The sequence below is a fragment of the Crinia signifera genome, chromosome 1 (assembly GCF_055691185.1).
Source record: "Crinia signifera chromosome 1, ASM5569118v1, whole genome shotgun sequence".
NCBI classification, from domain to species: domain Eukaryota; kingdom Metazoa; phylum Chordata; class Amphibia; order Anura; family Myobatrachidae; genus Crinia; species Crinia signifera.
In genome coordinates, this window is record NC_139217.1 from 452863020 (window position 1) to 452878378 (window position 15359).

The window sequence follows — 15359 nt, forward strand, 5'->3', positions numbered from 1 at the left end:
CCGGCCAGTCAGGATCCCGACGTCGGGCTAATGACTGTCGGGATCCTCTACAACGCCCAAAAATATGTCTAGTGACACAAGACCCCTGAAATGACAATATCCTGCACTAATAGTCTTTCTGACACTCACCAACAACAGTAACTTATCACAACCTTTGTATGAACATGAAACGCATGAAAAACACACACATTATAACAATGTATTTTGAGATTTTTATTTTCTAAGAGAACCATAGAAAACATAAAAAGTTATAAATTTAGGATTAAAGATTTCAATCGAGGCATTTTTTTAATTGTTGTTTACAAATCTTATTGACAGCAAATTACTATGCATGGGAAGGTTTACAACAAATAGCAAATAAATATAATTTGTTAATAACATATGGCCAGTTTCAGAACTAAAAGTAATACTGTAGTGTACTATTACAATTGCAAGCATTTATATATCTTCCATAACCATTGTATAAATAACTGAAATCTGTCTGTCGCTACGTAGGCATCCCAGAATAATATTCACGGTAATGCAACTTGAGGATCATAGCTGTAACTAGGCCGTAGGTCAGAAAAGCGCACCCCACCCAATATTTTTCAAACATTGACATATGGGGAACACCCGTACTTACAGAACACTCACAAGAAAATGTATCAGTCCTCTTATACCACCATTTATGCACTTACTTTGAAAACTCTGTAATTTAGTTACATTATCCTTATTTTAAATATCACATTCCTTAGCAGTCCTAACCAGGACCTACAGTCACTTCCTTCTTTATTATTGCACACATTTCAAAATACTGACATACTCAGGATTCAAACCCATGACCTTCCATATTTCAGTCAGACACCTTCTCCCCGTACTTGTGTAGGTTTCCTCCAGGTACTCCTGTTTCTTCCCACAATCCAAAAATATTCTGGTAGGTTAATTGGCTCCCAAAAGGTAAGAAATTAAACCGTGTGTGTGTGTGTGTACATGAGCAAACTAGATGGGCCATGTGGTCTTTATCTGCGATCAAATTCTTTATGAGAACAATATATGACTTACCCCTTTGAATGCCAAGTGAATTTGTCAATATAGGTGTGAAAATTGCCAAGCAAACATTTTTATTCATCATAATGACCTGTAATGTTACCTTATAGAGGAAATATCATCTTTTTTATTTGAATTGGTATAAATGTGTGAGACGCTGGCATTTTTAGCTCATCTCTCATGTTGACACTCAAAGGGTTAAATACAGGAGTGTGTGACTGAAGGTGTTTCGGAACATAAGGGGGAGTTACTGGAAGCCATGTGATTCTACAGATAAGAGAAGAGGAAGTTGCAAGTGATTGACCAATACAAAAAATTGACAGGTGTAAAACAGCGCCCCCTGTCTTGTGGTGCACAATGCAGTGGCACCTCCCTAGTTATGTACAGTATATGTTGAGGATATTTTCAAGTTGACTTTCACCTTATTTAGGGGCAATTAGAGGTAATGATAAACGTTTCACAAACAAGGAATACTTAAGGAAAACAAACTTGTAATATGATTCACACAAACAGGGTAGATGTAAGAAGCAGTGATAAGGGAAGAGAAGTGAGCCAGAGGAGAAAGGCCCATGGCAACCAATCAGCACTGAAGTAACATCTATCATTTGTATAATATATAATTATATAGAGCAGCTGATTGGCTGCCATGGGCCACTCCTCCTCTGGCTCACTTCTCCGCCCTTATCACTGCTTCGTACATCTGCCCGAGTCCTTACATTTAAACTTTATAGATATGGAATGTAGAGTGTATTGTGTAGGCTAATCTAGGAAAGGAGTAATACTGTACAATCTTTATACACACTTGGCATTGATATACTTTATATTATATGTATGCTGGGCACACAATATATCAGTGCTAAGCGTAAATTACAAAAAGTCATTTTAAACTGCCCACAGACTGCCCTTAGATTGCAGGACGCCTGGTTATTACGCTCACTGATACGTGTACTGATAGGGATTTTACCAGCAATAAGCAGCGGACATGACTAACGCAAAAGACATTCACTGGTTGCAACCACATAGTTTTCTTATAGCCGTATCTGTATTATACATACATAAATTAATAAAAAAATTGCAGTTGCTCGTGTCTGATTGCAGGTAGAGTCGCCAATTGGGCTTATTCCGAATTGCACGTAAATGCGCAATCAGCAGCGTCTATTGGCGGTCTCCCATCTGAGACATTCATGCAAATGTTGCAACAAACTCATTACATTGTGAACATGTGTTCGGCTGAATGGACAAGGCCTGTGAAGCTCACTTTTAGCGCACAGATTGGTGCATCCTTACACAACGTTCCGAACTGCTGTTACATCGGTGCGTTTATTGGATTGGCATCAACTATCTTCATAGTGTGTACCAGGCTTACTTACCAATAAGGGGTTCTCGCTACCAAGACATCAGATATTGTAATTTAGGGGGTTCATAAAGATGTGGCTGGAGTTGCTGTCACTGCTGCTTATGTGGAACATCGTAATGGAGTCCTAGGAGGTGGTATCGGATAAGCTCCAACACCATTGGTCGGCGGAGTGACTCAAGGAGTTGCGCAGTCTGGCCACCACCGCAGCTGCTATCTAGAGGGCAGGACATCTCTGTTCTGATGGGGATCTTGATTTCTTTCCTGCCTTGTGAACAGCAGCGACACGCTTCAGCTTTGAGAAATGGAGGCTATCGCCACCTCCGCCCCACCCCCAAAAATACAGGAGCCATTCACGCATGACCAGAACGGGTCTTGCACATGCGCAAAGCACCGGATATCGGTACTTTGAGGGAACGCAGCAACTCTAATCACACATGAATGCCCCTTCTTAATGAGCGGAGAACGATGTATGTATTCTAGGTTTAAGGTATGTTGGTACCATGGATTTGTGCAACCAATCAGCTTTTAGGTATCATTAATATAGTACATTCTATAAAATGAGTACTTGAATCAGATTGGATGCTATAGCCCTCTTTAGAACATTTTATACATCTAGTCCTGGGCATTCACCTATAATATATAATGAAACATAAAACTTGGCAATGGTTATAAAGCAGATGTTGTGGATTGTTAATACAGCCTTTGTGTTGTGAAATCTGGGTGCTCAACCAAATTAACATCAAATTCACCATGGCACAAATAAGTGCAGATTAACGGCGAACTTCCAGTACCGCTTGACTTGCAGAAGGGGCTGTGTACCAAAATCTGCCAGTCCGGGGTGAGTTTGGGACACAACAGGGGAAAAATGCGGTCCCAATGCCGGCGTCTGAAATCAATGGCAACTGGTCGGCTTCACGGTTAATTGGATTGACCCCTTAGATGAGCGGTACCTGGTCGCAGAGCAGGTGGTTAGTGAATCAGGGTGTCCGGAGGCCTGGATTGCAGTCAGATCAGAACAGAGGGCCTGAAAGTCGCCACAACCAAATCAAATGACAAAGGAATTTTTTTTAAATGTTAGCGGATGTCAGGCAGGAAATGAGAGAGCGTAGTAGGCAAAGAAGGCAGGGTGGTGAACTGTAAGGCCTCCCATACACTTATGCAATTATGGGCCGATTTCACCCGTTTCTGATGGATCGGGCCGAGAAATTGGGTGAAATTGGCCCAAATCTCATGTGTTTGACATTGGATCCGATCCAATGCACAGTCCCGTGAGACTGAGGTCGGACCTGTCTGCACTTCTGAACTCTGACTCGGAAGAGAAGGTGTGACATTATATCAGATATTCCCACTTTACAGTCTAAGTTTGAAGGATATCCATGCTTGAAAACAGGTGACTTAATTGGTATCTCAGTCAATTGATTTAACCATCTGCAGATAGAGCCATCCTCATCTGGCCCTTTAATAGGATTAAGTGAGCCAGAGCTGCCGGACTTAATCCTATAGTAACCCTCTACTGTATTGTTCTATGTATTGTATCACAACTGAGAACAATAGGCCTTGGCTCACCATGGCTATCCAGGGACAAGACTCCATCTGTAGGATCAAACATGGATATCCTTAAAACCTGGATAACAATGGTAATAGAGGCTCCTCATGACTACCAATAGCCTTATAGTTTACAATAACGAGGTTGCGTTATTCCATAATTGTTTGCCTTGTGTTACACGTGGGTTATACACCGTTCTAGACTCTTATGTTGTAGTGCTCCAGTCTTTATTTCTTGTTTATTATCTTGGAGTGGGATCACAATGCAGACATCATTATTACGCACTTGGAAAACATATACTGTATATGAAATAAACTTCAAACTTTTCCGGAGAGACCCATGTATGTATTTTACTAGTCTGATCTATAAAATTAAGCAACAATAAAGTTATAATGATCAAAGAGCTCATTTCTTCTTAAAAATAAAATATATAAAAAACAATTCAGAATAATATTACTGCATAAGAAAACTAAATGTCTAGCCCTTCACAAGTATGGTCTAAGTAGAACGAGTATGTGCGCTGAGAACAGTCTACAAAATCTGATTTGGGGCAGTATGAAAACTGGTGCACAAAAAAAAGGTGCTGTAACGGTAGAAAATACAAGCAAATTGTCAGATTTGTTGCAAGGAGTCACAGCAAATTCTTACGCACAGTTGGAGTTTTCATAAACATCTTCTAGTGTATTCCACTTATTTGTTACCAAAATAAAGTTCTAGTAAAGTGTCCGAAAGACGATCCTGGCAGACTATCATAGAAAACATGCTAACGAGTCCAATATGAATGTGGATCAAAAACGGGGGTTTCTTATCAAAAAATATATAAAAAAGAAAAAAAATTCTGATACAGAAGAACGCAAACGTTTGATATCCAGCATATTTGGGGGATCTCTGTAATACTAAGAGGCAGTGCTGTAGTACTTTGTTCATCCTGTTGGTGACGCCACAATCACATTTTCTGTGATTGGCTCTTGCACATAGTCAGTATCTGTTTTAGTACTTTCTGGACATCTTCATCCATTTGGCCCTGGTTAGAGAGTACAAGGAAATGGAGAGTCATACAAAGATCATTTAAAATATATTTTAAACCATAAAGCATACAGTACAAGATAGAATACATTAATGCATATGTTAGGTTACCACAAGTCATACCTCCCAACTGTCCCGATTGTTTGGGACTGTATGGCGTCCCACCTGGGGCCGGCAGTCTGGGGTTTGCCTTTCTGAGTAAACATTTTATGGCCCTGACATAGGCCTGACTCAGCTTTTCTAGCAAAGCAAAAAAGTACACAACTGGGCAAAACCCACTGCAGGTGGGGCTGATGTGACATGTGCAGAGAGAGAGAGAGAGAGATATTTGAGTGGGGTGTGCTTAATCTAAAATCTAAATTGCAGTGTAAACATAAAGCTATATCTGTGGGCTACATGAAAAAGCAGCCAGTATTTACCCTGCACAGAAACAAAATAAATGCATTTGCTCCCCTAGCATTGCAACCTGGTGTGTTCCAGGCACAAAATGACTTCCCTTTTTTCTTTCCAGAATTCCCCAATAATACAGAGGTTCTGAGATTTTTTTCAGTCAATTTCCTTTTTTTTTTTTGCTTTTTAGGAAGACCAGAGAAAACCTTTCTTCATTATAATTTGTGATTGAACTATGCTTTGCAACAGAGAGCTCTGAAATATTATCTACAACAAATAACAGATAAGTGAAAGTGATTAAGCACTAACCAATTACTATTTAGTAGTTAGTGTAATTTATTGTACCGCAGAGTATTGAAATGGCAGCAGAGCTGGATTAAGACATTGGTGAATCCCAGCAGTTAGGCTTGGGGACGCCCTAAAGAGCAACATTTGGGAACGGGGATTGGATCCTCGGGATGGTTGCTGGCAGGGCTGGGGAGTCGGAGTCGAGGAGTTGGAGGAAATTTCGAGTGCCTGGAGTCGGAGTCGGCAAACAATGCACCGACTCCGACAATTATAATTAATGACTTCTCTACTGTAAGAATAAAGACCAATGCATGCAGTGCCTCACGTAACCGCAAAACGAACACGTTAAGTGACCGTGAAAAAGCATGCTTTTCATGTGCTTCACTATATGGCACGCAACGCACAATTCGGAGCACCAATACTTATAAATGTATTCTCCCTTGTAGTTTACAACTTATTTCCAACGTTCAATAAGGTTTTCAATACCTCGTTGGTAGAAATCACCTGGTGTAGACTCGAAAAATTCATTCAACCAAGCTCTCCCACCATACGCACAACATCTTTTTACGCGGATGAAGATCTTGTTTCATGCGCGGGGTCGTTTGTTTACCTTGGCTAAGCCTTTCTTTAGATATGCAATATCATTTACAATATGCAAATGTATCAAAACATTTGCATATTAATACAGAGGAGTCGGAGTCAGAAGTACGAGGAGTCGGAGTCGGAACATTTATCTACCGACTCCACAGCCCTAGTTGCTGGTATATGCATACATACACACATATACTCATACAAACTGACATGCACATATGCACATACATACAGGGACATAGCCAGACCTGTGTTGGGCCCATATCAATATATTGAAGGGGCCCCTGTCCTAATACTTCTTGAGAGACCAGATTAGTGCCCTACTTTATTTTATAAACCATCATAGTTCCCTAGTTTACATGATGTCACATTGTAGGGCTGCCAGTACAAAGTACGGAACACTCCACCCCCTTTCACAATATGACAGTGTCCATAGTTCATATTATGCCACATAACAATGCCCCAGTTCATATTGTGCCACATTTACAGCACCCACCAGGTCATATTGTGCCACATTACACCGCCCTCCAGTTCATATTGTGCCACATTACAATTCATATTGTGCCACATTACAGCGCCCTCCAATTCATATTGTGCCACATTAAAGCACCCATCAGTTAATATTGTGCCACATTACAGCTCCCTCCACTTCATGTTGTGCCACATTACAGTGCCCTCCACTTCATATTGTGCCACATTACAGCGCCCACCACTTCATATTGTGCCACATTACAGTGCCCACCAGTTCATATTGTGCCACATTGCAGTGCCCACCAGTTCATATTGTGCCACATTACAGCACCCTCCACTTCATATTGTGCCACATTACAGCACCCTCCACTTCATATTGTGCCACATAACAGCTCCCTCCACTTCATATTGTGCCACATTACAGCGCCCACCAGTTAATATTGTGCCACATTACAGTGCCCACCAGTTCATATTGTGCCACATTAGTGCCCACCAGTTCATATTGTGCCACATTACAGCGCCCACCAGTTCATATTGTGCCACATTACAGCGCCCACCAGTTTATATTGTGCCACATTACAGCGCCCACCAGTTCATATTGTGCCACATTACAGCGTCCTCCACTTCATATTGTGCCACATAACAGCTCCCTCCACTTCATATTGTGCCACATTACAGCGCCCACCAGTTAATATTGTGCCACATTACAGTGCCCACCAGTTCATATTGTGCCACATTAGTGCCCACCAGTTCATATTGTGCCACATTAGTGCCCACCAGTTCATATTGTGCCACATTAGTGCCCACCAGTTCATATTGTGCCACATTACAGCGCCCACCAGTTCATATTGTGCCACATTACAGCGCCCACCAGTTTATATTGTGCCACATTACAGTGCCCACCAGTTCATATTGTGCCACATTACAGCGTCCACCAGTTCATATTGTGCCACATTACAGCGCCCTCCACTTCATATTGTGCCACATTACAGTGCCAACAAGTTCATATTGTGCCAAATTACAGTGCCCACCAGTTCATATTATGCCACATTACAGTGCCCTCCAGTTCATATTGTGCCACATTACAGCGCCCTCCAGTTCATATTGTGCCACATTACAGCGCCCATATTAAAATATCCAAAAAGTTTTCTATTAAAAATAACAAGGAATTCCCTTAACCTCTAACGGCAAAACACTTATTGTAAGAGAATAAAAGTACACAATAATTCCTGTGCACAATGCATAGAAACTGTACATTTTGCTAATAATACAGTGTAAAAATAATTTAAGGGGAAATTTATCAACGCTTGCAAACAGTTGAGAGAGATAAAGTACTAACCAATCAGCTTCTAACGCAGGCCGTGTTTGAAAAATGACAGAAGCTGATTGGTTGGTTTTTTTTATATCACCAATTTATGGCTCTTCAAGCTTTGCTAAATCTCCCTGTTCGGTCCAGACACCTGCAATTTCATTTTAAAAATGAAAGCATTGATATGCAGAAACGAATCAGGCACAGAGCAGTTGAATGGTCACATTATTAGCCGGTAGTTTACCTGAACTGCATAGAGCAAGTGCATCCTGTAAACTGATATTATTTCCTGGTGTTGCTTCTTGGTATCCTAAAAAAACAAACAAAAAAAAAACAACGTGTTAAGAGAATAATGGGAATTTGCAGTGAAAACTGTAATCGCAAGGGTTTTAATTTTCTTCAATCATGTGGTATAGAAAGAACATCCACCAGTGTCCAGTCCAATTATCTGTCCTACCCATCTATTTAACCAATATACGTACAATTTTTATTGTCTAAAACCGCTCAGAATTATTTTTTTTTATGAGTTCATTGGGTGAAGAACTTGTATTTAAACATATACTAAATAATAATAATAAAAAAAAAATATATATATATTATATTATAAATAAATATATTTTAGGTCTATTTTTTTTTCTAAAATGAGGTGTTCAAACATTGGATCATAACCATCAGAACGTCAGTAACATTGCAAACATAATGACTTTCATTTTCCCAGCAGCCACCAGATACCCACTGGAGGTCTTTCAAATGACATTTCCTGCCGTACTGACCAATCAGTAGTGATCGTCAGAATGGCTGCAGGGAAACTGGGAATCCGGCAACCAAGCAAATGACCAATAACTAGGTAGAGGCCCGATACAACTACCAACTACATATACGTATATATTAGAAAAAGATAGATTTGTGGTTCTTTATTTTCTAGGAGTAGAATTACATATTAATATATAAGAAACTGTTAAAAATACAGGGTATCATCAGCAAAAGCTGGTGAATCCCTCCGCAACGCTGCCCCGACGGAGGGGCTTTACAGCACACGGAAATGCTGATAACGGGGTTTTTACCGCATTTTCGGTTTACAGCATCTCGCCCTTGGTCTGCAGTTTTTGTGCACGGGATGTGAGGTTTCATATTGTATTTATATTGTGTGACTAGGCAGACTTTACATCCCACCCCTCATTTCTTACACAAGCATAAGGATAATTTAAGTTAATGTATCCCAATAAAACAATACAAAATACAAGCAAATAATACTGCATACGCAGTGCACTGATAAATCGTCCCTTGTGCGAATTCGCACGGCATTGATCAGTACTGAATCGGGCCCAATGTTATTACACTTTTCATTATTTAATTTTATACATTCAAGTTGCTCTGTTTTACTTAATACCAGTTGTATCTCTCACAGATGCGGCATCGTCTCTAATTACAGTAAGTTATAAGGAATGTGGCGCAATAGATGAAGGACCAAAGTTTAGCAACTAAAAAGTATTATTACAGACAACTTTCTGCATTAGGAAACTTTTGCCTTCCTACCCTGGGAATCTCTCCTCACAGTACAAATATGGTTGGCATGGCAACAGGAGCCACCATTTTGTCTTGCATGCAGAAGCCACCATTTTGTCCAGGAGTGTCTTGAATGGAGGAGCTGCCATTTTGTGCAACCTGCAGTGTCATGAGAGGAGGAGCCCCAAGCAGAATATTTAAGTCTGCAATAGGAATGTGCTCTGAAAGTGCCAATTTATATGCTCGGTAGGGTTCACATGACGGTACCTGCGGATGCTGTTCAACTGGCGATAGCAAGGTAAAGGAAACGGTGCCTGGGGAATAGCCACCATCAGAGGCTTCCAAATAGGGAAATGTCCGTTTAATATATTGCATTCTGTATTATTTTTAGACACTTAAATACTCCCTACAGGCCTCTGCTGAGAGAACTTGGATCACTCCTGTGGTCTGGGACATTGTCTGTGATCAGGCAAGTACACACGATGTCCCAGCTGGACGACTAGACTAAACGCTCAACAAATAAGTTGCACCCAATATATTCATAATAGTCCAAATATTCTCTGGTCATCCCGGATTCCATGTTCTTAATTTATGTTTTGTTAACACAAATGATGCCAATGTTTGGCCATGGACACTTGCCGCTATGTGTTTACAGACAGAGGTCCCGCATCTCAGAAGAGATCTTATATCAAGACGGTTAACCATTTCCCGACCACCCACTGGATACTTTTTTTGCATATCGTGATCCGGACTCTATATACAGACCCGAGTCTGGCTGGAATACCCGAACAGTGCTCGGGTCTGTACTCGGATCGGGGTGTTCAGGTGTATTCGGATCTCGGAAATCCAAATCCGCTCACCCCTAATAAAAACACAGTTTACTTAATTTAATAATTGTTGCTAAATATCCCTGTATGTATGCTAGAAATGCTGATACTCTAGAGCAGTGGGTCCCAACCTCGGTCCCCAAGTATCCCCCAACAGTTCACGTTTTCCAGGTCACCCGTGGATTTAAAAAATGTGACAGTTGGTGATACACAGTGCACCGTCTGGGTGACTTGGGAAAACCTTTAGGGGTACTTGAGGAGAGAGGTCGGGGTGACTTGGGAAAACCTTTAGGGGTACTTGAGGAGAGAGGTTGGGAACCACTGTTCTAGGGAGCCATGATTCAAGAAAGTTTGGCATCCACAGCTGTAATATGATTCTGTACTTGTGGAGAGTTGATGTACCCAAGGGATGATGTCCAGTTTAAGGTCATGAAGTTTGGATGAAATAGGCCCGGGTGGTTTTTTTTACGTGATGAGAATGTGGAATGTGTTAAATATTGAGAAGACGGACTCACCACCAGCTGGTTCTGCAACTGCTTGATCTGCTGTTGTAGAGACTCCAGCTGCAGGCCGTGACGCTTGGAAGTGCTTGTGGTGAAGGACAGCTGTGAGAGGCTATTTAGTGCATCCTTGAGTTTGTTCACCTCCTTTGTGAGCTCTGTGATCTGCAGAACAATGCATAGGATTGAAAGTTAATCCTTATTCCTATCATGCGCAGAATATATCAATGTACCCCCTTAAAGGTCACTTTCTTTATATGCACCTACACCATCTTGTCTACCTGTGGAAAAAAGTTCATGTGTACACCCATATTCCGCTTTGGGGAACTGGCCTTCAAAAAACAGGGGCCCAAGTTTTTAAGGATTATAGGTATTCAAAAAAAAAGGCATGTGGTGGAAAATGTACGTAACCTTCTAAAGCACAGTTACCCCTTACAGATATTGGGCCCATACAGGTATGTCCATTTATGAACGAGTTTTAGCCATTTAAAACTCATTCAGGGAATTCAATCGTTGTAGGCTACTCATGTAAACAGGACGCCCAAACAATTGTCACAATTCCATTGTTGTATGGTATGGACGTAGATGCAGATCACACAAGTGGCACCCATACAGACAGGATTAAGCTGCGTAAAATGGCTAAACCCTTTGTACTTGCTTTGGTTGTATGCCAAAGTGCGCTCCTCAGGAGGTGGCAAGAACAATGTGAATTCCGTAGATGCTGGGTGTTGGAACGGCAGAACAATTGAATTGCTGCAATGGGCGGGTGCAATAAAAACAACTTAATTCCCCCCATTGGGTATGATACATGGTTCTCCAGCCAATCAGCTCCCAGCTGCCATTTTCCAAACACATGGCAGTTGGGAGTTGATTAGCTGAAGTGCCGTTTATCATACGCAGTGAGTTTTAATGATAAATGGGACCATTTATCTTCTAAATCTCAGGTTGAACTGCCATAATTTTTAGGTTAAAGGTCTGGGGGCAGAGGAACTGTCCTACATGTGTCTCAGTCTGTGGGATCTACTGTTGCACATAGATAGCTGTATGATCTCCTGCATCGCATCACCCCGCCTTCCACTTCAAAGTATAGGGCTGGATAAGATCGTCTTGAGGGCCAGATGTACTAAGCCATGGACAGTGATAAACCACCAGCCCACTTCCCCCCGAGCGTCCACACATACATAAGTGACTTCAGAGTAACTTTTATATGAGTGCGCCTTCGCCATCATTCGATGGTCGGATCCCACAAGCAAGTGCATGAATCTCCCTTGCAGAGGGTGGGCCGGCGTACCACCATTCGCAAGGCGGGATCTGGTTGACTCGCAAGGATGCGATTTCGCATCCGAGCGAATCAACCAGAATAAGCCCCAAAAACTTTAAGGTCCACTGGGAAATGGACTGATGTGAATGACCAAATATTTTCTGTAACGTGCTGTGGAATATGTGTGTGCGCAATATACTTTTCTGGTAGTAATAATAGTAACAACAGTCCTTTTTGCATGGATGAAGTGGGTCTGTTCCACTCTGCTTATCAAATAATGTTGCCGTATATAACAAAATCTAATTTCTGTAGGAGGACACAATTCCAAATCAAATTCCAACACCAACAAAATATGCAAATATGTGCACACGCCCCTTTCGTTAATGCAACGCACCCCCTCTTATTTATGTTTTCAAATTCATTTTAATTAAAATCATAATACCACTATCCAAAAGCCTAAAACTGTGAACGCTCTCTAAACATTGGTTGACACTGACATCATTACCAGATTTCATCTAAGAAGGTGTAGCAAATCTACCCATTAGAGAAAAGTGGTAAAAAATGCTATAATTCAAATGTAGAACTCCTAGAAAAAATAAAATAATAATAACATTTATACATACATATAATGTGTAACATTGCTATATATTAGTTGCGGTTTTCTCCTGTCCTATTGGATTATTAGGGGGATTTTAGAACCACCTACTTAAATCTTGCCCCGAGCAACTTATCAATTTCTGTGTCAATGACGTCACTAGATTTTAGTAAAGTCACATAACTGTGTCACTGAGGGCCTTATTTTGGTTCATTCTTTTTGACAAAATCCTTCTTAGATGGGCAAAACCATGTGCACTGCAGGTGGGGCAGGTGTTACTTGTGCAGAGAGAATTAGATTTGGGTGGGGTTTTACTTCAAAGTGAGATCTATATTGCAGTGTAGAAATAAAGCAGTCAGTATTTTCCCTGCACAGAAACAAAATTACTCACCCAAATCTAATTCTCTCTGTACATGTTACATCTGCCCCCCCTGCAGTGCACATGGTTTTGTCCATCTAAGAAGGATTTTGTCAGAAAGAATGAACCAAAATAAGGCCCCAAGTGTTCACGAACTAAACATAGAACAGTCCACAAGATTTAAAAATACATTGGGGGGGGGGGGGGGGGGGGGGAGAGTGGATGGGTGGTCCAGAGAGGTAGATACCATGTCAACCAATCAGCTTTGAGATAACATGTATACAGTTCTTTCTATAAAAATACTGTATTGGTAGAAGATGATTGGTTTCTAAGGGCAACTTCTCCACTCTTTGCACTGCTCGATACATCTCCCCAGTTGTCACTAACCTTTTTATCTTTATCTTCTTCTATTTTTGAAGTGTTTTCTGATAACTTCTTCATTTCATAGAGATCTTCCTGGACTTTCTCACATTTACTACGAAGTTCATTGATTTCCTGTTCTTTTAACTTAAGATGACTTTCCACAACCTCCTTTTCTTCTTTTAACTGTGTCAGTTCCCTTTTAGCCTGTTTACTTTCCATAGAAAATGTTTCTTTCTCCTTAGCTAAATCCCCAACTCGCAAAGATAACATACTAATTTCCTCTTCTAAAGACACCTGCCGTTCCGCTAACAATAGTTTAGTGGCCATTGCTTCTTCAACAGAGGTCTTCTCCTGCTGTAGCTCGTCTTGTAGACTCTTTATTCGGGACTCATGCCTTGCCACCTGCTCTCGCAGCTCACGTCTCTCAACTTCCAAATCTCCAATTGTGTATTTCAAGTCTTCAATAACCTCCACATGTTCTAATACCATTGTGTTCCCCTTTTCTTTGTCCAACTGTTGCTTCAACTCACACACTTCTTCTAAGATCCTAGCATGCTGTGATGCCAGCTCAACTAAATCATTCTCTACTTTCTCTTTGCCTTCTTCAACTTCTTGCAAGACCTTCTCGTGCTCATCTTTGTGAATGAAGTCCGATGTGAGACTTTCGGATGCTTGCCTTGTCTTTTCAAGTTCGGCTTGGGCTTCGTTGTACAACAAAGACAAGTCGCTCACTTGTTTGGTCAACTCATTGATCGTACTTGTCATGTCTTCCGCCACCCGTCCATTCTCCGGTGGAGGGACAGACTCTGCCTGGATTTTTATTTCTTTCTGCAAACGCTTTATCTCTTCCAGCAACTCTTGGTGCTGAACATTAAGTTCTGCATTCTCAGTATTGAGTTTTTCTATGACAGCACAATACGATTTCTCCATCTCCTCTTGTCTTTCAATGGGCACCAAGGTGACGATGCTTTGAGTTACCGCATCAATCTGGTGCCTTAAGTCATTCATCTCATTTTCTTTCCTCTCACTTTCGGCCAGAACTTCCTGGTATTCTCGCTTTAGGGCTTCAAACTCTTCGAGCACCAACAAACTTTCCTCACTTGTTTTTACAACGCCATCTTCTTCCGAAGCATTATCCACTCTTGACATCCTTTGTAGATTTGGCTTTAGAGGCAAGTCATTGGGGGATCCCTGAGATTGAATGTCGGTATCTGAGGCAACGTCTGAAGTCTCCGTACTGAAAGAATTTCGGATATCTATGGACTCTAATGGAATCTGGGCTTCCAAGATCTTCTGCATGGTTTCAGACTCGTCCAATTTAATTTGCATCTCCTCTATGATTTTTTCCAGCTGTTTTACTTTTAGTTCATTGTTGGTCACCTCCAGTTGGGACTCGAAGGAATTCTCAGAGTTCTCGGAAATAACTTCTGGTGACTTTGCTTCTTGACCTTTGGCAACAGATAAGTTTACGTCGGTCTGTGTAGAATGGAATGAGTCACAGCTAATATCCGTACCAGCCTCAAAATTTTCTTTTTTCTGCAAAAATCAAACATATTTAGGATTACATACTTTGTCAATATCCAATATTTCCAAACTTATCCGCTACCTAGTCAATTTCTGTCAGGATTATTGTTAGTCTACCCTCCCACCCCCACTCCCTCTGACATTAGGATAGACATCAACCAGCAGATTGGTAAGTGTGCACGGCAAAGTATTATACATTATGGGGCTCACTTCCTTGTGTAGACGGCTCCTTCTTTCACTGTGGTAAAGATGCAGCTGTGATTGTTCAAGTGTGCTTTATATATTGTGTGTATTTCATAGGTTGCTGGTTTTAGCGTTCAGAACAGTTTGTTATTTCTTTTGTTCTCCTGGCGTTGGAATGTTTTAAATGAGGTTGTAGTACAGGTTTAGGACATGAAGATGAGCGGAATGATCATTACAT

The 15359-nt window shown here is 41.1% G+C and overlaps 1 protein-coding gene across 2 annotated transcripts in view; it reads right to left on the reverse strand.

The window, feature by feature from the left end:
- Window positions 1-200: 200 nt before the first annotated feature.
- The window catches only part of RAI14 (retinoic acid induced 14), a 138526-nt gene continuing 123367 nt past the window's right edge, over window positions 201-15359 (reverse strand). For both annotated transcript variants that reach the window (XM_083154994.1, XM_083154992.1), the window contains 4 exons: window positions 13439-14950; window positions 10853-11002; window positions 8249-8314; window positions 201-4953 (listed from right to left, as the gene is read on the reverse strand). In XM_083154994.1, the coding sequence (XP_083011120.1) occupies window positions 4876-4953; window positions 8249-8314; window positions 10853-11002; window positions 13439-14950 (1806 nt within the window). In that variant the 3' untranslated portion in view covers window positions 201-4875. The remainder of the gene's footprint in view (window positions 4954-8248; window positions 8315-10852; window positions 11003-13438; window positions 14951-15359) is intronic.